The 21,425-nt window shown below is 46.7% G+C and overlaps 1 protein-coding gene across 8 annotated transcripts; it reads left to right on the top strand.

Moving 5' to 3' along the window:
• Nucleotides 1-210: 210 nt before the first annotated feature.
• LOC307234546 (putative thiopurine S-methyltransferase) lies at nt 211-8,732 on the top strand. Of its 8 annotated transcripts, none has more exons than XM_080006318.1 (9): nt 211-399; nt 4,112-4,218; nt 5,193-5,285; nt 6,961-7,093; nt 7,465-7,517; nt 7,595-7,669; nt 7,970-8,055; nt 8,156-8,200; nt 8,399-8,732. In XM_080006318.1, the coding sequence occupies exons 2-9, from the start codon at nt 4,121-4,123 to the stop codon at nt 8,515-8,517; spliced, it is 702 nt and encodes a 233-aa protein (XP_079862444.1). In that variant the 5' UTR covers nt 211-399; nt 4,112-4,120; the 3' UTR covers nt 8,518-8,732. The 8 variants fall into 8 exon arrangements, with proteins under 8 accessions (XP_079862444.1, XP_079862442.1, XP_079862441.1 ...); XM_080006316.1 differs by having other exon boundaries at nt 211-436; XM_080006315.1 differs by having other exon boundaries at nt 211-436; nt 4,062-4,218.
• Nucleotides 8,733-21,425: the final 12,693 nt, after the last annotated feature.

The raw sequence follows: 21,425 nt of genomic DNA, 5'->3' as shown, positions 1-21,425 counted from the left end.
ATGTTCAATCACCGTGTGACCTAAGGACATCCCAAATAAGAGCAGTTGAACTAGTGTGAAGTGATCAAAGGCTGTGGAACGCGTGACACGTCAAAACGTTTCATCCACGACAGGGGAAACTGTCACATGGCGGAGTTGTGAAACCGCGTCTCTAAGCCGCCGCTCCCCCCGAATCACCGCCGAGTCACAGTCAGTTCTTACCTCCGGAAGAACGGTGCCGACGCTGCCTCGGAAGGTGGTCGCGGCGGGGGTCCTCCACCCCGGTTGTGTTCGGGGTGGGTGTCTCCTGAAGCAGCAGCAGCAGCAGCAGCAGCGGCAGAGGAAGGAGAAGAGGAACCTCCACAGTCCACCCACCACAGCAGCAGCAGCAGCAGCCCCAGCCCGGGTGCTGCAGCTCGGGTGCGCGCACTGGAACAACAGCGGCGGCCGAGCGGCGGTCAGTCCGGTGGCGGCGGCGGGTCGACACGCGTCCACCCTCCCACACCCCCACGCTCACAGCTCGGTCTCCCGCTCGCCCTCGCGGGTGCTCTCACCGATCCTGCGCCGCGTCACCCGGCGCGCCGGCCGCGCCATTCCAACGTGCGAAAAGAAAAACCGCGGAGCGCCGAACGTGGGGAGAGCCTGCTGGCGCTGGCGCTGCCTCCTCACCCGCTCCCTGCGTGCTCCGGGTCCCACCTCCCCACACGCACGGCGGCGCCCATCGCTCCTCTCTCTCCTGCTCCTTTGAGTGACACCGCGCAGACAACGCGTGTGGGAGCTGGTGGGGTTTGCACTGGGGGGGTCACGCACGCACGCACACACTCTACTGCGTGTCTAAATTGTGATTGCAACGCAAACGCAGTGTGGGGTCCGCGCGACTGCGACCAACTAAAGGACATTTAAACACATGGTACTTGCCATTAAAACCCCGCGACACACCGCTTACTTTCCCACGCGTGGCGGCGCGACGGGAAGCCCCTCCCCGGGGGGGCGGGGGGGGTACGAGACGCGCTAACTTACAACAGACAGGAGACAGCTTGAGCTTTCCAAAGTCCGTGGACCGATCGGACCCCCCCCCGCGGAGACACCGCAGGAAACACCGACGCGGGACCGTCGCGCGAGGGCGCCGAAGGTGTGGACGACGCGACGCGGGTTTCGGAGCGCCGCACGCGAGCGACGCGTTCGGTCGAGGCCTTATTTATAGGGGGGGGGCTTCTTTATTCCCTGGGACTAGAATGAAACAGCCCCCATTCGGCCGCGACAGCCGCGCCGACTCGCTCCTCAAAACACGCTCCTCTCGTCCCTTTCACGCCGCGCCCCGACGTCGGAGAACGCGCCGCAGCCCACGACCACGTTGCAAGGCGCGCGTTTAATTTCCCCGTTCGTGAGGATCGTTATTGTCATTTCTACGACGTCCACAGACGTTGCCGCCACAAGCCCCGCCCCGCCCCCCCCCCCCCCCGGCTGCCTCTGATTGGTCCGCCGTGCGGCCCCGACGCGGCCGCGGGAGAAAAACACGCGCATCTGGCCAGACGCGCCACGCGACTGGGGAGTGCGGCGTGGACACCGCGTTACGCACAGTTGCGGTTTCCAAAAGGTGCGGGAACGGAGCCGCTCGGTGTCCCGCGAGCCCCGACCCCGGAACTCGGGATTTGGACGAGAAACGTCCATACAGGCGATTCGTATCGCTTGCTGTGATAATTAAAAAAAAAACATAATAATAATAATAATAATAATAATAATAAACAGAATACATGATGTTTATATATATATATATAACAAAAAATAAAAAACATCTTAATAATTTGACCACCTCATCTATTGTTATTCATGCCTGTATCGCTGTACACATTAATTCGTCCAGTGCAGAATATCCCATCTAAATGGCTTGTAATTTAATTCCTCTTGTGCATATAGCCCAGTTGTATGTATGTATGTATGTATGTATGTATGTATGTATGTATGTATGTATGTATGCATGTATGTATGTATGCATGTATGTATGTATGTATGTATGTATGTATGTATGTATGTATGTATGTATGTATGTATGTATGTATGCATGTATGTATGTATGTATGTATGTATGTATGTATGTATGTATGCATGTATGTATGTATGTATGTATGTATGCATGTATGTATGTATGCATGCATGTATGTATGTATGTATGTATGTATGCATGTATGTATGTATGCATGTATGTGTTTTTTATGTTAATTGTCTGTACAACAATGCAGCTCCACACCAGAACAGAAATTCCTTCTTCTTTTAGGACCCTTTTTTTTGGGGGGGGGGGGGGGGTGGTGCGGGGCTGTCCACCTGAGGCCAGTCAGACAAACCCTGCACGGGCAGGACACGACGGCAGCGCGAACGCCGCGTGACGTTTCCGTTGCATTTCTGACCGAGCGCACGGCCGGGGCTGCGTGCGTGCGTGCGCGCGCGCGCGTCCCCGGACGCAAACGCGCGCTTCGCGGCCACTTCCGAGGGTCTTGCGCCACCGAGCGTTGAAAAGCCGTCACCGTCACCTAGTTCCAGAACCAGCGTCCGACGACACAGCTCCTGCCCGACTCCCACCGGTTCAGCCAAATCGCACGATCGGAGCGAGAGAATGTGCGGCGAACATGACGTCAGACAGAGACGTGTGGGGAAAAAAATAAATATATATATATATATGACGGCACGCAAGAACATTTAAAAAACATAACATAAAGGAGTCAAAGGGAGGAGTTAGAAGCCCAGCTCGTACGTGACGTCCCGCTTTGCTCTTTTGACAGCGGGGGGTGCGGTCGGTGACGTCACCGTGGCGACACCGCGTTGGGTTAGCCGTTGCTAGCCGCTTAGCATTTCAGCTTCTCTGACTTTCTCCAACATTTTGGGTTTTTTTTTTTTTTGTTAAAGAAGCTTTGTCGATTTTAAAAGTCGACGTCGGGAAACGAACGACGGCGGGCGGGGGGGGGGGAGAGAGAGAGCGAGCGGCCCTTCCCGCCGCCGAATCGAAACGCGCTCGGACGCCGAACCCACTTCCGGTCGAGTACGCCCTCCGGAAGTGGCGACGGTGGCGCGCAAGCTCCGCGGCTCCCCGCCCCCATTGCGGAAGTGAAGGCGGCGTCGACGGAGCTGCTCGTCCTCCTCCTCCTCCTCCTCCTCCGAAGGTGCGTCGCGCTCTCGAACCGCGGCCGGCGAGCCCGTCCGACGTGGGTGCGGGGCGACCCGACGAACGTGACCCGCGGGGGCTGGCGAACAGGGACCCCCGGCGGCTCGCCCCTCCGTTGCGTGGCCGACCCCGCGGGCGGAGTCTCCCGGTAGTTGACGACGCAGCCCCCGAACGTGGCGAGAAACGAAAGGAGTCGAACGCATGGGCCCCGTGGGCACGTCGAGAGGAATAAGAAAACGAAAGTGGAAGATACGGCGGGGGATAGTTGATGCGTCTGGAAATGAATGTACCAGTGTCAATCGGTGTGAATCGGAGTTTATTCCTGTTTTATTTGTTTTTTTGTTATTTTCAACATTTATTTGAACATTTATTTGGTCGTTTATGGACCAAAACAAGTTGATTGATAGTTTGCGCTCGTCAAGAAAAGCAGAAATATTGAAATGTATACGGAAATAACTAAATGTAAAGATTTATATGTAAATACATGGAAAAGAAAATATGGACATTTTTAAATACATATTTGGAAATTAATGACCAATTCAATGTGAAAATAAACATAAAAATTGATAAAAATAAATGTGGGGAAAAATAGAGCAGTAATAAATTATGATTCACACCAATTTATATTTCAATATTTACTTCCAGAATTAGCTTTTTTTAGTGTACATATTTTTCAATTGTCTTTATTCCTCTATATATATATATTTCAATTTTTTTTATTCCTCTTTATATTTCCAATTTTTTTTATTCCTCTTTATATTTCCACATTTATCCTTTCCTTCATTTATTTATCATTGTGGCACTTTCAGGACTGCGTATTTTTCACAGCAAGGTTTTGAATTCCTAAAAGGATGGCAACGTTTACTAAAACAGTCCGGTCCCGGGACCTGTCTGTGTGTGTGTGTGTGTGTGTGTGTGCGTACAGGCACTGACCTCCGTCCCCACGCCCGTTGTTTCCCTTCCCTCCGCTGTCAGGTGGCCGTCATGCTGGAGGCCCAGGCGGAGCGTGTGGTGGCTCTGGCAGAATGGGAGGAGCGCTGGCAGGAGGAGCGCATCTCCTTCCATCAGCCACACGTGAACAAGTACGTTTGATTGATGGATCCACTTCATTCATCCCCGGGGGGGGAATTGCAGTGTCAGAGCAGCTCACCACAAATAGGCGATAATAAATAAATACATAATAAATATTTTTAAAAAAAATTAAATCGCAGTGTATGGTAACGTGTCAAAATTTACAATACAACGAAGTAAATCGACTTTACACATTACAAGTATGAAAATCTAAATTAATATGCACTAAATCTAATGGTGAACAGCAAATACACCTTGAGAGATAACAGAAAAACAATACACAATTTGATTAAAATAAAATGACTCCAAAAATAAGCAGGAGAATATTGGCCATACACAATAACTAATGAAATAATGATGGTGAACCCGAAGATAAACCTAAATATAAGAAAGAAAATGGTAATGTACAATTAACCTAATTCTAAGCGTTAAATATAAGCCAAAAAATAAACCTTCAAATGTAAACAGTAAACGTTTTGTTTGTTTACCTTCAGTTCGAGGTAAAAACCATCACTGTGTGTTCCATCACTGTTCCCCAGGCGCTCAGCAGCTTCAAGTCAAACACAAACAAACAATTTGTTTCAATGTTGGAGCAAGACACCTGCAACTGGACTGGGATTGGAACAATGATAGATGATAAAGGATTTGTTTATAATAAGAGATAAGATGGTACTTTATTGATTCCCTGGTACCAGACCAAAGTAATAAACAGCTCAATAAAATAATCAAACACCTCAAATTAAATAAGTAATAAACAGCTCAAAAATATTCTGTGTAGTTTATTTTCAGTGAAATGCAAAATATAGTAATATATAAAATATAAGTGGGCCATGTGCAAAGCAGCATATGGAAATGTGTGATAACGACAACTGCACCTTTGTTCGTAATTGTTATTGAAGTAAGTGGATTGGAGTCAATATGGAGTGATTTTCCTCTTTTATTTAAAGAGCATTTATGACTGGGGTTTTTTTTGTTTTACCGACAGGATGCTGGAGAGCAACGTGGATAAAGTCATCGCAGGGCGAACCAGCGTCCGCTTCTTCTTCCCTCTGTGTGGGAAAGCCCTGGATATGAAGTGGTACAAATATAATCATATTATTATTGTTATAAAAAAAAAAAAAAAAAAAAAAAAAATTTAATAATAATAATAATAATAATAATAATAATAAAACACAAAAGAAAAAATATAAAAAAATAACACTAAACTACTCAGAACATCATGGAACTTAATTTTCCAAAACAAAGAAAATATCAAACCAAAACTAGGCCCTGGTCTATTGGGTCCTAGCGCTGGCTACTTGGAGCAGGACTCATGCAGCTCTCTCTTGAGAGGGGCTTCTATCCCAGGCTTTTGAACTGGTAGCTCCTCCTACAGGAACAAATCATTGTCATAATACAATCAATAAATGCAGACATTACTTCCTTGGCTAAATTGTACCTATATTTCCACTCCTTTGTTGCCTGGGCTGTATGTTTCGGGTCATTGTCGTTCTGGAAGACCCGTCCACCACCCATTTTTAGTGTCCTGGCTGAGAGAAGGAGGTTGTCACCCAGGATTTCACGGTACATGGCCCCATCCATCTTTCCCTCGATGCGGTGAAGACGACCTGTCCCCTTAGCAGAGAACCACCCCCAAAGCATAATGCTTCCACCTCCATGCTTGACGGTGCGGATGGTGTTCTTGGGGTCATAGTCAGAATTCCTCTTTCTCCAAACACAGCGAGTCGCATTGATACCAAAGAGCTCGATTTTGGTCTCATCTGACCACATCACTTTCTCCGAAGCGTTCTCTGAATCATTCAGGTGTTCATTGGCAAACTTCAGACGGGCCTGTACATGTCCCTTCTTGAGCAGGGGACCTTACGGGCGCTGCAGCATTTTAATCCATTACGGCGTAGTGTGTTAACAATGGTTTTCTTGGTGACTGTGGTCCCAGCTGCCTTAAGATCATTAACAAGCTCCCCCTCGTGTAGTTCTGGGCTGATCCCTCACCTTTCTCATGATCATTGATACCCCCCGAGGTGAGATGTTGCGTGGAGCCCCAGACCGAGGGAGATTGACGGACATTTTGTGTTTCTTCCATTTTCGAATAATCACGCCAACAGTTGTCTCGTTCTCACCCGGCTTCTTGCCAATGGTCTTGTAGCCTATTCCGGCCTTGTGCAGGTCTACAATCTTGTCCCTAATGTCCTAAGACAGCTCTTTGGTCTTGCCCATGATGGAAAGGTTGGAGTCTGATTGATTGATTCTGTGGACAGGTGTCTTTTATACAGGTAACAAGTTGAGACAGGTGTCTTTTAAACAGGTAACAAGTTGAGATTAGGAGTACTTTCTTAAAGCGAGAGGACTTATCTGTGGGAGCAAGAATTCTTTATGGTTGGTAGGGGATCAAATACTTATTTCACTCAATGAAATGCAAAATAATTTATATATTTTATTTAATGTGATTTTCTGGATTTTCTTTTTGATATTGTGTCTCCCACTGTTATAACAAACCTAGCAAAAATTACCAGTAAAATTATAGACCGTTCATTTCGTTGTCAGTGGGCAAACTTACAGAATCAGTGAGGGATCAAATAATTATTTCCCCCACTGTATATATTCCAATTATACAGTACATGGATTTAGGCTACTTTAAAAGCCTATTCCCTCAGAACTGCTAAACCCCCCTTACTCCAGCACACTTGAAATGTCTGGGCCTCCCCTCTAGAAAAGGATTAAAATAAGGTCCCTTTTCTCTAAAAAATATCCAGGTTGGCGGACATGGGCCATGCGGTGGTCGGGGTGGAGATCTCAGAGAAGGCCATCAGGCAGTTCTTTGAGGAAAATAACTTGACTTACACCGAGGAGCCCGTTCCTTCCATACCTGGAGCAAAGGTCTACAAGGTAGCGTACGTGAATTTGTGCATTACACTGCTGCCTCACAGCAAGAAGGTCCTGGGTTCAATTCCCGCCTGGGGCACTGTTGGCATCGTGCTACGATGGGTTATCTCCTGATGAGGGGCCTTTCTGTGTGGTGTTTGCATGTTCTCCCCGTGCTCACATGGGGTTTCCTCCATGTAACGTCAGTAAGGACCCCCACCAAACACATGTCCCCGGACTTAAGGGTTAAACGCAGAGGACCCATTTCACCGGCCACCATCTGAAGTGTGTGTGTTTGCATGAATGCATGTGTTGTAGTGGCGTGCTGTGTGACGATTAATAGCTTCTTCTCAACCGAGATCGACCTTAAAGTTGTTGTTTTGGTTCTTTCCCAGAGCTCCGAGAAAAGCATCTCCCTCTATCAATGTGACCTGTTCAGTTTCTCCAGGTAAAGCAACAAGCGGTATCTACATACATACCTGTTTATTTGTCTGGTTACACAAGCGGTTATTCCATCGTCCACAGCTCTGTCGAAGGCCAGTTTGGAGCGATTTGGGACCGAGGATCTCTGGTGGCCATCAACCCGAGAGACAGACAGAAGTAAGTGGTCGAGGCTGGTTTCAAATGGTTTTTCGGGACGTGACGATCGGAGGAAGCCGCGCGTGTATTCCAGGGATCCTTTTCATGTCGCGTCCACCGAATAGTGGCTGTGCCCTAGTGGGGTAGACGGGAGCATGAAAGTCCACGGAAACGGCGGAATTTGCCTTTTAGGGAGTCGACAAAGGAGCAGAGCGGGAGTTTTGTTTCAGATACGACACAGTAAAGGGAAATCCAAAAGGTGGAAAAATTATTGTTGTTTCCCGAAAAATGACAAGGGGAGTGATGACTTTCCCCCCGCAGGTACGCTTCTCTGATCGTCTCTCTGATGGCCGAGGACTGTCGCTACCTGCTGGACACCTTACTCTACGACCCCGAACTCTACAAAGGTGAATGTCTAAATTACCGCTGGAATATGTCGAGCACAGATCACCGTGTCAAGGGCTCTTCACGTCATCTTTTAAAATGAACCTCATATCTTCCTCGCAGGTCCTCCCTTTTTTGTTCCAGAGGACCAAGTACGAAGTCTGTTTGGTGAGCGACATCACGACCGGTTTTCTCTAATTACGAAAGGGAATCCGCAATCTGACATTTAAACACCGACTTTCAGAAGTGGTAGCCAAGTTGGCGGCCGCGCGTCTGCTTTTGGTGGCCGAAATTACATTTTCAAGATCTGAAATCTCAAGGTGCCGTTGGAAGTGTGTTAACGGGGCGTTGTTTTTTCCCCTCCAGGGAGCGGCTGCGACGTGGAGCTCCTCCAGTCGGAGGACGCCCTGACGGACAGACACCGGGCCTGGGGGCTTGACTCCATGACCGAAACCGTACACCTCATCACGCCGAAGAGCAAATGAAATAAAGAAAAGACCCGGTTTTTGCAGGGTGTCAAACCTTCACGGCAGAGTTTCAGAGCTGCTCGTTACCGTCCGGCTGCAGGACTGGAAACCTTTTCTCCCTTTTAGCTGCAGGTGTCACTGAGTCCTGGTGGTATAACATGCTGATTAAGTTCATAAGACATACAGTATAATATAAATACACATCTAATAAATCATTCATATAAACATGGAAATGATATACGCTGCAATATATTTTAGAACTTTGTATAACAAAAGAACAATACAGTATTTTCCATTTATTATTTTGAACCTTAACTAATATTGATGTATTGACATCATATGAGTGTCATTCCAAGGGATAATGGTAAAACATCACCATATTCTGAACATAACATAAGCTCTGGCCTTCTGAAGAACAACATTACATTGATAATTGTCACTCTCCTGTAGAACCAATTTTTTTTAGATTAAAAAAATTTACAAAACGATGTATTCTGCTGAAGCATAAACTAAACAAGGTACGAGTCTGTGTTCGGCCCACGGCCTCCCAGAGCCACGAGAGGCCGCCCTGCAGCTCCCTACTCGAGCCCAATTGCACACACCTGGGATCAATTTCCTGCATCGCGCTCACAGTATTTAGTCTCAGCTTCCCGGTCATTCCATGCTGGACCGTCAACTAGCTTACCTGAGTTGCACAGCCAGGTTCCAAGTTTATGTCTCGGCTTCCCCTTACCGGCTTGTCTCCTCTCGTCGACCCAGTCTGTCTCTCCAAATCCAGCCAGCCCGGTTTACCTGCGTGTCTCCGCTCGTCGACCAAGGCTGCCCGTCCTTCTCCATCCAGCCTGGTTCCCCGTCTCTCCACCCGGATCCTGGACCCCTTCTCCTGGTCGTCCTCATCCCTGCCCAGTCCGGCTCCATCCCTACCTGACCGGCTCCCCCCGGCCAGCTCCACCGTCCGGGCTAATAACGTCCTTTGCCCGTCGTGCGTTTGGGTCTCCTAGCTCTGGTTGTGACAGTCTGTGCTACTGTGTGATTTCTGGTTTATTTAAATGAGTCGTGATGTTAATTTATTCATTTCAGATTTGTTAAACACTTCACCAATTAGGACAAACCTCCATAAACAAAATTCTTGTGGCCTTTAATGAGATTCATGTCGTAACCTGTGTGTGGTGTGGAACATAGTGGAGGCCTATCCATATTCAGCCTGTTAGAGACATGACGTAGGGCTACACATGATAGAAAACATACTGGAAAAGTTATTCTTTGTCTGAGGTTTTTTTTTTTAATTGTATGTTCTCTATGTTTTTTAAAATTAATATTAATTAATTTTTAGCTTAACTGTATATTGCCAATTATTTCAGGTGATCATACAGGTTTATTGCCATTTTCTATTAAGATTTAAGTTGTTGTGTTCTTGGTTTTTTTTAATGTGAGCTGCTGTAACACCGTAATTTCAACAGCCTACTATTATTTAAATTTACCCCTGCTTTAACACCATACTGTAAATGCAATATTACATTTACAGTACTGTTTTCAAAATATGTATATTTAACATATGTTAAATATACATATTTTTCAAATGGTCTGCATCTTATACAACGCTTTCCCAGTCTTGTGACCCCTCAAAGCGCTTTACAACACACGCCTCACATTCACCCATTCAACGTCGATGGCAGCGACGGCCATGCAAGGTGCACTTCAGGGTTCAGTGTCTTGCTCAAGGACACTTCAACGTGGTGCCAGGAGGAACAGGGAATTGAACTAGGGACCCTCTGATTACTGGACGATTTGTCAATTACTACTGTTGCTCTCTTTCCATTTCATTTCAATCGTAAGTTCATAACAGCTAGTAATATAGAACTGTATAGCCCAAATTGCAACAAGACTAGGCAGCCTTATTGCGCAACACATTATATACACCAGGGCAATGCAAGTTACTTTACGTTAGGCCATGACGTCAAAGCAGATCAGTGTCACGGTGTGAGACTGAGTTGATCGACCGCTTAGTCAACGGGCAGCAGCGATGCACCTGCAGTGAGTTGGTTGTTGGGCAGGTAATTGTTGGGGCAGCTGTCGTTTCCTGTGTAAACCCCGTGTTTTGCGTTGCTCGAGTCTGGTTGTTGCATGGGTAACCTCTCTCCACCAGCTCGCCCACACTGCAGCACTGTCTGCTGTCTGCTGGTGGGAGGGGCAGCGGGGCCCCCATGCAAGCTCTCCTGTCGGAGCCACCCGGGACGTTGCGGACTCGAGGCCGGGCCAGGGGCCGGGTGGCTCTCGGACGCAGCTAACAGACGTTCTTTTACATTTTTGTGGGGACGGGTTCCTTGTTGAGCCAGGTTCGAGGACCTATCGCCACCCCTTCTTTTTAACCCCGTCTTGTCTGTCTTTCCCTCGCCACAACCCCACCGCCAAGGCTATGGAGTCTCCCTTAGAGGGGTGGGCAGAGTAGAGTACGTCCAGGGGTGTAGTGTGCCGCACTAGAGTGAGGTTTGTGGTGTTCTTCCACTGGATTATTTGCAGTATCACCAAACAGATGTATTGGCTGCTGTTGCTGAGTTGTAGTATTTCTGTGTGAAGTGCCCTTCTCCTATTTGCAGTGTGTAATGCTTTTCACCAGATTATTTGCAGTGCCCTAGTAGTTCACGGTGTGCTTTTCACCAGGCTATTTGCAGTGCCAGCCAACAGACTGGTGCCTGTGGTTGTAGTGACGCAGTATTTCAGTGTATAGTGCCATTGTTCCATAGTATTTGCAGCACCACCTTAGGAACCTCCCTGCAGATAGTTGCTTCTGATCCCGCATCGAAAGGGGAACGAAACCGGCTGCTGCTCGAGGCGTTTGTGGAAAACAACCATTTTCATTGGTTTTAAAGAAATCCTTTTTGTAACAAAACTTACCTGAGCGCTTATGCGCCTGCTCCTCTGTGTCAGAGTTGTGTGCTGGGCCCAGTTGTTCAGGAGTAATCTGGATTGAGGTCATCGAAATGGATCAAATCCTGAAAATGGGTTGCTCAAAAGAACAAGAGGGTTGTGAAATCAGATGAGATCACGTAATCCAGTCTTGGTTTTGATCAGGATCAAACCTCCAGTACGCGTCGTTCAAATCCTTAGTCGGACTAGGATACCTTTCCTTTGATCCAACAAAAAAAATCTGGATGATCCTGATCCCAGCAGAAGGGTGGATTTCAGGTACACAATGTAATAAAATGTTCTAACTGGTCAAATAATACAACATTTGTATCATGTAGTAAATGTACATTTATATTTTGCACTTGATTTGTTTAACCGTTACAGTAATAATGTAGACATTAGGCTACGCAATCAAGCCTTTCAATAAAGTTAAAAAAAAAAAAAAAGGCATTTTGTCCCCATAAAATAATCCCCCAAAGAGCCGTCAATACCAAACACAAATAATATATTTTATTTTAACTGTCATTTATTGGAGGGGAAAACTGGCAAGCTCTGCATTCAAGGTGTTATTTGGGGGGGGGCTGAGCCCAGCGAGCCTGGTCCTCCTAACGCAGAGGAAACATTGATTCTGGATCCCTGGACACCATCAGCTCTGTTACTGAGGAAGAAAACCCTGCCTCCTCCTGGGATCCTCACCGGTTGGGCCAGCAGCCATTGGCCCCAGGAGATAAAGATGATGATGCCTGTAAGTCACTCCTTAAATGAGAAACCGAAAGAGCGGAAGTATGGATTTCGTCTGGCAGAGGAAGAAATCACTCTGACCCTAAACACAGCAAACCAAAGCCAGAGTGGAGGTCGGCCTCCTGCAAAAAGCTGCGCTCTTCACAGATGAAGAAGAACTCGGAAACGTTCTTTATTCGGTTAACTATTGGACACGAAGCGTTCTTATGATTTAAAATATCCACAAGGTATTTGTGAATAATGGATATTTGTTTTTATTTATTTGTTGTGGGTCAGATGAGGGGTCTGACTGTTTAAAATAAATGGTGCTGTTTTCCGCCTCTTCATGAAGAACCACTTGAAGGGAGCCCATGCCGGCTCTTCAACCTGTCGTTCTTTATGCAGCAGCTCACATTGTGATATGTTTTTCCCATTTTGAGCACGTCATCCGGATTTTGCCATCTTGGAAAGGTTTGTATCTGGAATCCGATCCACTGTGGCTTTAAAAAAACGGTATAGAAGTAAAATGGACCCTGATCCTGAAAAGAAAACCTGGGATGTCTGAATCCAGATCAAACTTTTTGAACAACTGGGCCCTGGAGAACGTTAAATCCTGTGTTCGGGCTGAGAGGTCGGCGTTCACCCTCTGACAAAAGCATATCAACAAAAAAAAATAAAATGAGATAAAGGCATCAAATGGACATGACTCCAACCTGCACCCACTTTCGGTCATTGGATGCAATAAGAACAGCTTCCCCATCACTAATCCCACAGTTTAATATTTCGAACACCTGAGAAATAATCTTTTTTTTAACGCTTTTTTGGCGTGATGAGGTGTACTCGGACTTCTCGGTCAGGGGTCCATCCCACAGGCTCTGTGGGTGTCCGTCAGGGCGTCCACCGACTGCAGCAGCTCAATGCCACAGCTGCTCCCTGCAGGACAACAAGGCTCCATCAAAAGACAAACACAAAAAAAAGAGCTTCAGGCTTTAAACGGTCTTCTTAGCTTTTCTAAATTGATCTTTCGACGCAGTTGTTTTCTTTTATTTTACATTTACATTTACATTATGTCATTTAGCAGACGCTTTTATCCAAAGCGACTTACAAGGGAGAATAACATTCAAGCTACATTGCGACAGAGACATTAGTGTAACAATAAATACTGCTAAGTAGTGCTAAGTAATTGTAGGTTAGGAGAGGAGGTGCTCACTGAAGAGCTGGGTCTTCAAGTGCTTCTTAAAGACAGAGAGGGAGGTCCCCGCTCTGGTCATTTTTGGCAGCTCGTTCCACCAACGTGGAACTACAAATGAGAATAGCCTGGATTGCCGTGGCTGTATGGCCGGCAGAGCCAGGCGACGCTCATTGACGAGCGTAGCATCCGGGGGGTAACATGTGCTCTTACAAGAGCATTTAAGTAGGCGGGAGCATTCCCAGCAATTACTCTGTAGGCCAGCATGAGAGACTTGAACTTGATGCGAGCGGCTACAGGTAACCAGTGGAGCTCGATGAGCAGCGGAGTGACATGTGCCCTCTTTGGCTGGTTGAACACCAGTCGCGCCGCCGCATTCTGTATCATCTGTAGTGGCTTCACCAGCACAGGCCGGCAAGCCTGTTAAGAGGGCGTTGCAGTAGTCGAGACGGGACATCACCAAGGTTTGTACCAGCAGTTGAGTGGTATATTGGGTCAGGTACGGCCTGACTTTTCGGATGTTGAGTAGTGCGAAGCGGCAGGACCGGGAGACGGCAGCAACATGGTCCGGGAATGTCAGTTGGTCATCAATAATGACACCAAGATTCCTTCCAGCCTTGGTAGGAACAAGAGATAGAGAGTCGATTTTAATATCGATGTTGTGATAAATACCTTCTTTGCTGGGGAAGACAAGCAGTTCCGTTTTCGCCAGATTTACTTGAAGGTGATAATCCTTCATCCATGTGAATATGGTGGCACGCTGGCACGGTGGCGCAGTGCATTGCACTGCTGCCTCACAGCAAGAAGGTCCTGGGTTTGATTCCCGCCTGGGGCGCTGTTGGCACCGTGCTCCGGCGGGTTATCTTCCAAAAACAGGAGCCTTTCTGTGTGGAGTTTGCATGTTCTCCCCGTGTTCACATGGGGTTTCCTCCACCTCACGTCAGTAAGGACCCCCACCAAAAACATGCACCCATCATCGTCTGACCAGCGATGGACACTTATCACCTGGTCCCCGGGCGCGTCCACGTATGCTGCCCACTGCTCCTGGCTGTGCCCCCGGAGGAAGGACAAGCCAGGATGGGTCAAAAGCAGAGGAGCCATTTCACCGGCCACCATCAAGCATGTGCATGTGTGTGTGTGTGCAAGCATGTGTTGTGGAGTGTCGTGTGACAATTAAAGACTGTTTCTTCTTCTTTCTTCTTCTTTCTATGTCAGCGAGACAATCCGAGATACGCGTCGAGACAGTGGGGTCGTCGGGCGGGAAGGACAGATAGAGTTGAGTATCATCCGCATAGCAGTGATATGAAAAGCCATGTGAGCGGATGATCGGGCCCAGTGAAGTGGTGTATATGGCAAAGAGGAGGGGTCCTAGCACCTAGCCTTGGGGCACCCCTGTGGTGAGGTTGTGCGGCACAGACAGCTGGCCTTGCCATGTCACACTGAACGAGTGCCCAGTAAGGTAAGATTCGAACCAGGAAAGTGCACTGCCCGTTATGCCCATACTTGAGAGTATGGACAGGAGTATGCTGTGATTGACAGTGTCAAAAGCAGCTGATAAGTCTAGCAGTATGAGAACCCAGGATTTGGCAGCAGCTCTAGCAGTTTTTAAGGGCTCTGTTACAGACAACAGGGCTGTTTCGGTGGAGTGACCACTTTTGAAGCCAGATTGAAGTGTATCGAGAAGGTTGTTTCTTGACAGGTATTCTGTAACCTGTCTAGAGACCGCCCTCTCTAAGGTTTTGGAAAAGAATGGGAGGAGAGAGACCGGCCGATAGTTTTCTACTTGATTGGGATCGAGTGAGGGTTTTTTGAGCAGTGGTGCGACCCGAGCCACTTTGAAAGCGGAAGGGAAAGTGCTGGAAGTTAGGGAAGAATTAATCATATGTGTGATTGCCGGAGTGATAGTCGGTGATATGGCTTGAAGGAGGTTAGATGGGATCGGATCTAGCGGACAGGTAGTAGGACGGCTACATGTTAGTAGTTTAGATACCTCACTTTCAGCGAGGGGGGTGAAACCAGGGAACGATGAGCCTAGGGCTGGAGAAGACAGGTTGTGAGTAAGTTGTTTAGTGAATTGGCTGCTGATGGCTGCCACTTTGTTAGTAAAAAAGGAGGCAAGGCAGTCAGCAGTGAGGTTAGTAGCTGGGGGAGGTGGTGGAGGGTAAAGCAGAGACTTGAAGGTGGCTAATAACTTACGTGTGTCTGTGGCACCGTTGATCCTCTCGTTGAAGAAGGCCTTCTTAGCAGCAGTGATGCTGGAAGAGAAGGAGGACAGCAGTGTCTGGTAGCTTGCAAGATCTTCAATTGTTTTGGATTTGTGCTATTTCCTCTCAGCTGCTCTGAGGTCAGTGCGCGTTGTCCGGAGGGTGTCAGTCAGCCAAGGGTGCGACTGGGTTGAACGAGCAGGTCTGGTGGATAGTGGACACAGGCTATCCAGACATGAGCTCAAGGTGGAGCAGAGAGAGTCAGTGGCGTCATTAACCTGCAGAGAGGAGAAAGTGCCGTGGGGCGGAACAGAAGAGGAGAGCACAGAGGAGAAGTGGGTGGGAGACAGGTTGCGGAGATTGCGACGGATAGTAACCATGGGTGGGGAGGTGGGGGGTTGTTTTGGTAGCTGGACATTGAAGTGGATGAAGAAGTGGTCAGAGAGATGAAGAGGAGTGACCCTTAGGTTGTCCGTGGTGCAGCTCCGAGCAAGAATGAGATCAAGCTCTTTGCCAGCCTTGTGAGTCGGTGGAGTCGGGACCTGTCTTAGGTTGAATGAGCGAACCAAAGACAGGAAGTCAGCCGAGCTTGCACTGTCCAAGTGGATGTTCATGTCTCCGAGGACGAGCATGGGACACTCATGCTCAGGAATTGATGCCAGCAGGGTGTCAAGCTCATGTAGGAGCGGACATCAGCGCCAGGCTAAAAGCCAACCCTTACAGACCTGCACTTCCCTCTATCCTGCTATCCAACGTTCGCTTGCTGGAAAACAAATTGGACTACCTCAGATTGGATCTAACCACGCAAAGTAAGGTGAGAGACTGCAGCGCCATCATCCTCACTGAGACGTGGCTTAATCAGAACTTTCCTGACAACGCCATTCAAGTGGATGGACTAGCAACGTTCCGGGCGGAGAGGAGCCATGCTCTCAGCGGAAAATCTGTCAACATGACTGTTGTGCCAGATACAACTCGAACCACTTCATTAAGTTTGCAGATGACACAACAGTTGTGGGCCTCATCAGTGACGACAACGACTCAGCCTACAGAGAGGAGGTACATCAACTCATCAACTGGTGTGACAACAATAATCTACATCTCAATGCAAACAAGACCAAAGAAATAACTGTGGACTTCAGAAAGAAACACACACCACACATCCCACTCACCATCAATGGCAGTGCAGTTCAGTGTGTGAAGAGCACCAAGTTCCTGGGGGTGCACATCACAGACGACCTGACATGGTCAATCAACACCCCCTCCCTAGTAAAGAAGGCACAGCAACGCATCTACTTCCTTCGCCGGATGAGGAGAGCTGACCTCCCCCCTTCTGCCCTCACCACCTTCTACAGGGGAGCTATTGAGAGCATTCTCACCAGCAGCCTCTCAGTCTGGTATGGCAGCTGCTCTGCTGCTGACCAGAAAGCCCTACAAAGAGTGTTGAGGACAGCAGAGAAGATCACCAAAACAACACAACCATCCATCCAGGGCGTGTACCCATATCGCTGCCGCAAGAGAGCCACCAATATCATCAAGGACCACACCCACCCAGCACACAAACTGTTCACCCTCCTACCTTCTGGCAAGCGGTGCCGCAGCATGCGGTGCAATACCACCAGATTCAGGAACAGCTTTTTTCCAAAGGCCATCAGACTACTAAACTCACCAAACACGACATGAACACGACACCCACAAAGACCAACTGACTGCACAATATTTACATTATTACAATACATATGTATCCCCTTGGTATACATATATATCCTCTTGCTGCTAGCTTTGTACTGCACCTTATTACCTTAATAACATACCTCATTAGTCTTGTGTTGTTGTGTCTATTGTTGTTGTCTTTTTGTACTTTCATGTTATATGTTGTGTGTTACAAATATTACTTGCACATTTGGAGTATGGGGAAACGCAATTTTGATCCTTTGTGTAATTACGTGTTGCATGGTACGAGTGACAATAAAGTAAACTTTGAACTTTGAACTTTGAACATATGTGTCAAACTCAAGGCCCGCGGGGTAAATGTGAGAGCTTAAAAGGTCCGATTATCTTATAATGCCGTTCATGCCGATCATGTTACCCGTGAAGTGACGGCATCCCACCACTAGATTGCAGTATTTCCACATCAGTGCCATTTTCCGAATTAAGAAATACAAACATCGATCCCAAAATGTTCAGGAAGAGAAAAAATGATGCAGAAGGCTGTTTCAATAAAGATGGGAAGGCGAATATATGTTTGTGCTTCAAGGAGAAAAACCGGTATGTCTTTTGTGTTATGAGGGAGTGGCGGTTGTCAAAGAGTACAATCTACGTCGGCATTTTGACACCAAACACAGAATGGATATTTCTCTACTCGTGTTAGCTCCTCCTTTATCACTATTTCCTCCTCATCTTCACTGACGTCCTTACCACCCTATAGTGGCATCTGAACACTTTCTCCCGGCATTACAACTCAATTTCAATATCATGGCCTTAGCAAAGGTCAACAACACCATACAAAAACAAAACATCACACACAGTGATAGAAGAGCAGCCCCCAGAACCTGAATTACAATAGCTCTTGTGGTCCTAATTTATCTTGCAACCAAGCAGTAGCTGACCACCCAGCTCCTTTTGATGGCCCAAACGCATCCCTTATAAGTTTAAACGCATCTATGAAATTAGTCATATTGTCAGCGACATCAGGGATCAACCTATAACAGGCATCTCCGGTTAGATTTAAAGCCACGCAGAGGCCACCTTGTCCGTCCAAAATATAATCAAGAGCCATGTCGTGTTTCAGCAACGTCAATCGATGACTCCTCTGGGTGTTCGACAAATAGTCAAAACCTCTTATGGTCTCATTTGCAAACCCTTGTAGGGTATATGTGATATTATCAATATGATCAGCTAAGAATGTAACCCCATACCATGGAAACAATCCTATAGCCCATTTTTCTCCTAAACATATCCTCCAATGATAAGACTCCAAATTGTGAAATTCTCTTTTCTTCCTGCTTTCGGAAGTCTTTGTAGAGTTACCCTCATCTGGCTTTTGTCCCTTCTGGATAACAAAAACATCATTAGGAAGTTTCAACTGTGCCATATAGCAACATCCAATCCACCCATATGGCAGAAATAAGTATGCTTTATCGCCACATACCCACCAAATTTCTTTAAATGTTCCGATAGTCACATTACCCGGTAACGTTTGATTCCTTACGCTTAAAGTTTTACTCTGTCGACGATGTGGTGCATGAAAGGTCACTGTATGTGAGTCATCAACCGTCTTTTGTACACTTCAAATTGCATCATGTAGCTTTCACATTCTGATATTCCCATAAACATACCATCTCCTTTATGAGTATCATTATAACAAAAACAATCTCTACCTTTCGCAGGTGTCACTTCCATAGCATCAGGTATCGCTGTTCTAATATCTTCATACTTATGATATAAGTATGAATATAATTTGTTCAACCAGGAACGCCTACATCCAGGTCTAAATAGATTGACTGACAGAGCCATCCATTTTTCATTCGCTGCTTGTTGTTTGAATAGCAGCCATGATAACGCATTAACTTTACATTAAGCAGACGCTTTTATCCAAAGCGACTTACAATTATTCAAACACCGACGGACGCAGCCATCAGGAGCAGTTAGGGGTTAAGTGTCTTGCTCAAGGACACTACAGCATGCTAGCAGGAGGAGCCTGGGATCGAAGCAGCAACCTTTAGATTACTAGATGACCAGCTCTACCTCCTGAGCGACCATCCCCATTAATTTGACATTCAGGCGTCAAAGGTTCCGGTACCGTCTCTAGAATTGAAGGCCATGTGCCCGGAGCTGGAACTCCCACCACACATGGACAATTCGAATTGGTAGTCATTCTAACGGAGTGAGTTATCTGTTGGAACCACAGATTTCTATTTGCCCACGGGTCTGCTATTTGCAGCACCGAGGAATCAAACCTATATGCTTTCCACTGGGTTTCTCGCTTCTGTAAAGCATGAAGATGATCCGTCATGTCTTCTGATGTCCACTCTGGTTCAAGAAAATCATGGACCGCATTCGACATAGTCGTCTGAACTATTTCACCTGAATTACTATCAATCTCCTCAGAAATTGGCTCTCTAATCACAGAGCTCTCCTTGCTATTGTTTAACTTAGCTTCCAACTTTACCATAGACTTCTGAGTTATTTTTACCAACTTATCATATGATGGGGATGTAGCGTTAGGTGTCAGTATCTTATCTACAGACTTTGTCGACACCAAAGAAGTCGTCATTGTTTTCTTGGTAGTGGATCTCATCCTCACAACCTCACTCCTATGACTACCCGGAGTTAGAGAAGTAGAAGTTGTCATCATCGTTGTTGTAACATCCTTTCCTGCCAATGTTGTAGCTAGAGTAGTAGCTGGTGATGATACGTTAATACTACTAGTTATTCCCCGGGCTAAGGTAATAGATGTCATCGGTCCAACAGTCACCCTTGGTGTGAATAGTTGGTTTTGAATTTCTTGATCGTAGCAATCGTACTTATGTCTTTAGTAACCAGGCCTTTTACTACTAGCATTATCTTATGAGTTCTGTATCCCGCTTCCCAATAATTTCGCCTTGGGACGTATTTAAACTCTGGATCCAAATATGTGCATGTATATTCTCCTTGATCTTCCCATAGGACATTAATTACAACAAGCGAACAGTCATCTTGAACTTTAACCCATCCCCTGTCATTAAAGAACACATACTTTCTTTGATTGCGAGGCACACTGCTAACATCAGGTCCTGTTAGCACTATGTCTTCACCATGCGCATTTTTCCATTTGGGGGAAATATTTCCACCAGTATTCCATTTACTACATTTACATGGAAGGTTAGCTGCATTTCCTAATTTAGTCCTAATCACAGTATTCACAGAAATTGGAGTTGTTGAAATAATCTGAGGCGCAGCAGTAGTTAACCGCAATTCCTCTGCAACATTAATGACTTTCAGACCCAACGAGGCAGACGAGGCGTCTGCTTTGTTTCTTCAGTTGGTGGGAGAGTTGATACTTCAGTTGTCAATTTTTCCTACTTCTTCAACAACTGCGGACTCTACAATTTTACTTTCAATTAATACCACAAGAGTCACCATTTTGTATCTGTATTCTGGCCTTGTTTGCACTCCATCCTCTCTCACATTCACTAATTTTGGATCATAATAAGAAAACTTGTAGCACACCCAAATCATCGTCAACCCCTTCTTTTGAGTCTTGACCTCGGAGGTCCTCATGAACCTCTGCTGTGTCGGCAGCTTCTGTTGGCTCTCTTGAGCTTTCAACATCTCTGCTCCGTTATCGTGGCGCCTCTTCTTTTGGCGCTCTAACACAATGCGAAAAATAGTACCATGTAGGAGCACCTTTAACCTGAACCGCAGTTCCTGTACTATGAACAACTTCGAATGGTCCTTTGCGGTGTTCGTTAAACCACTTCCATGCTTCTGCTCAAATCCTTCGGCCACCATTAGGGTCACATGTGGCACACTTTTCTCAATGTCATACTCTTTCTCAAGATACTCATTAGTGTTTATCTTCATAGCTGCTCCTTGTGGTCCCACAATTATGCAGCATGAGGTCAGCTGAACATGCTTGGGTTGACTACTCAACCATCCTTCCGGATCTAATTGGCCAACTTTCTTGAAATATTTCAGCGTGCAGTGACGTGGATACTCAGGGGGCTTAGCATCAGGCATATTTGACTCAATGAACTTCTCCCACATCTTGGTTGGCTCTAATAGCTCTGGACTAAGATTTCCAATCCAATATACTGAAGAAGTCTCGGTCTCTGGTTCCATAAATAATTGATGGTAGACATCAGGTGGCACATCCACCAGACAGCCCTCCGGTGCACACCGTATTGTACAATTTGGTTTGCACATAT

The sequence above is a fragment of the Zeus faber genome (genome assembly GCF_960531495.2).
Source record: "Zeus faber genome assembly, chromosome: 1".
NCBI classification, from domain to species: domain Eukaryota; kingdom Metazoa; phylum Chordata; class Actinopteri; order Zeiformes; family Zeidae; genus Zeus; species Zeus faber.
This window is presented reverse-complemented; position numbering and strand designations above follow the sequence as displayed.

What these genes read in the sequence shown, in the direction of transcription:
- LOC307234546 (XM_080006311.1), top strand. Translation starts at nt 3,405, where the DNA reads ATGCGTCTGGAAATGAATGTACCAGTGTCAATCG. An exon ending in CTGGAGCAAAGGTCTACAAG is followed by an intron (nt 7,094 to 7,464) that starts GTAGCGTACGTG and finishes GTTCTTTCCCAG; the next exon opens with AGCTCCGAGAAAAGCATCTC. An exon ending in CCAAGTACGAAGTCTGTTTG is followed by an intron (nt 8,201 to 8,398) that starts GTGAGCGACATC and finishes TTTCCCCTCCAG; the next exon opens with GGAGCGGCTGCGACGTGGAG.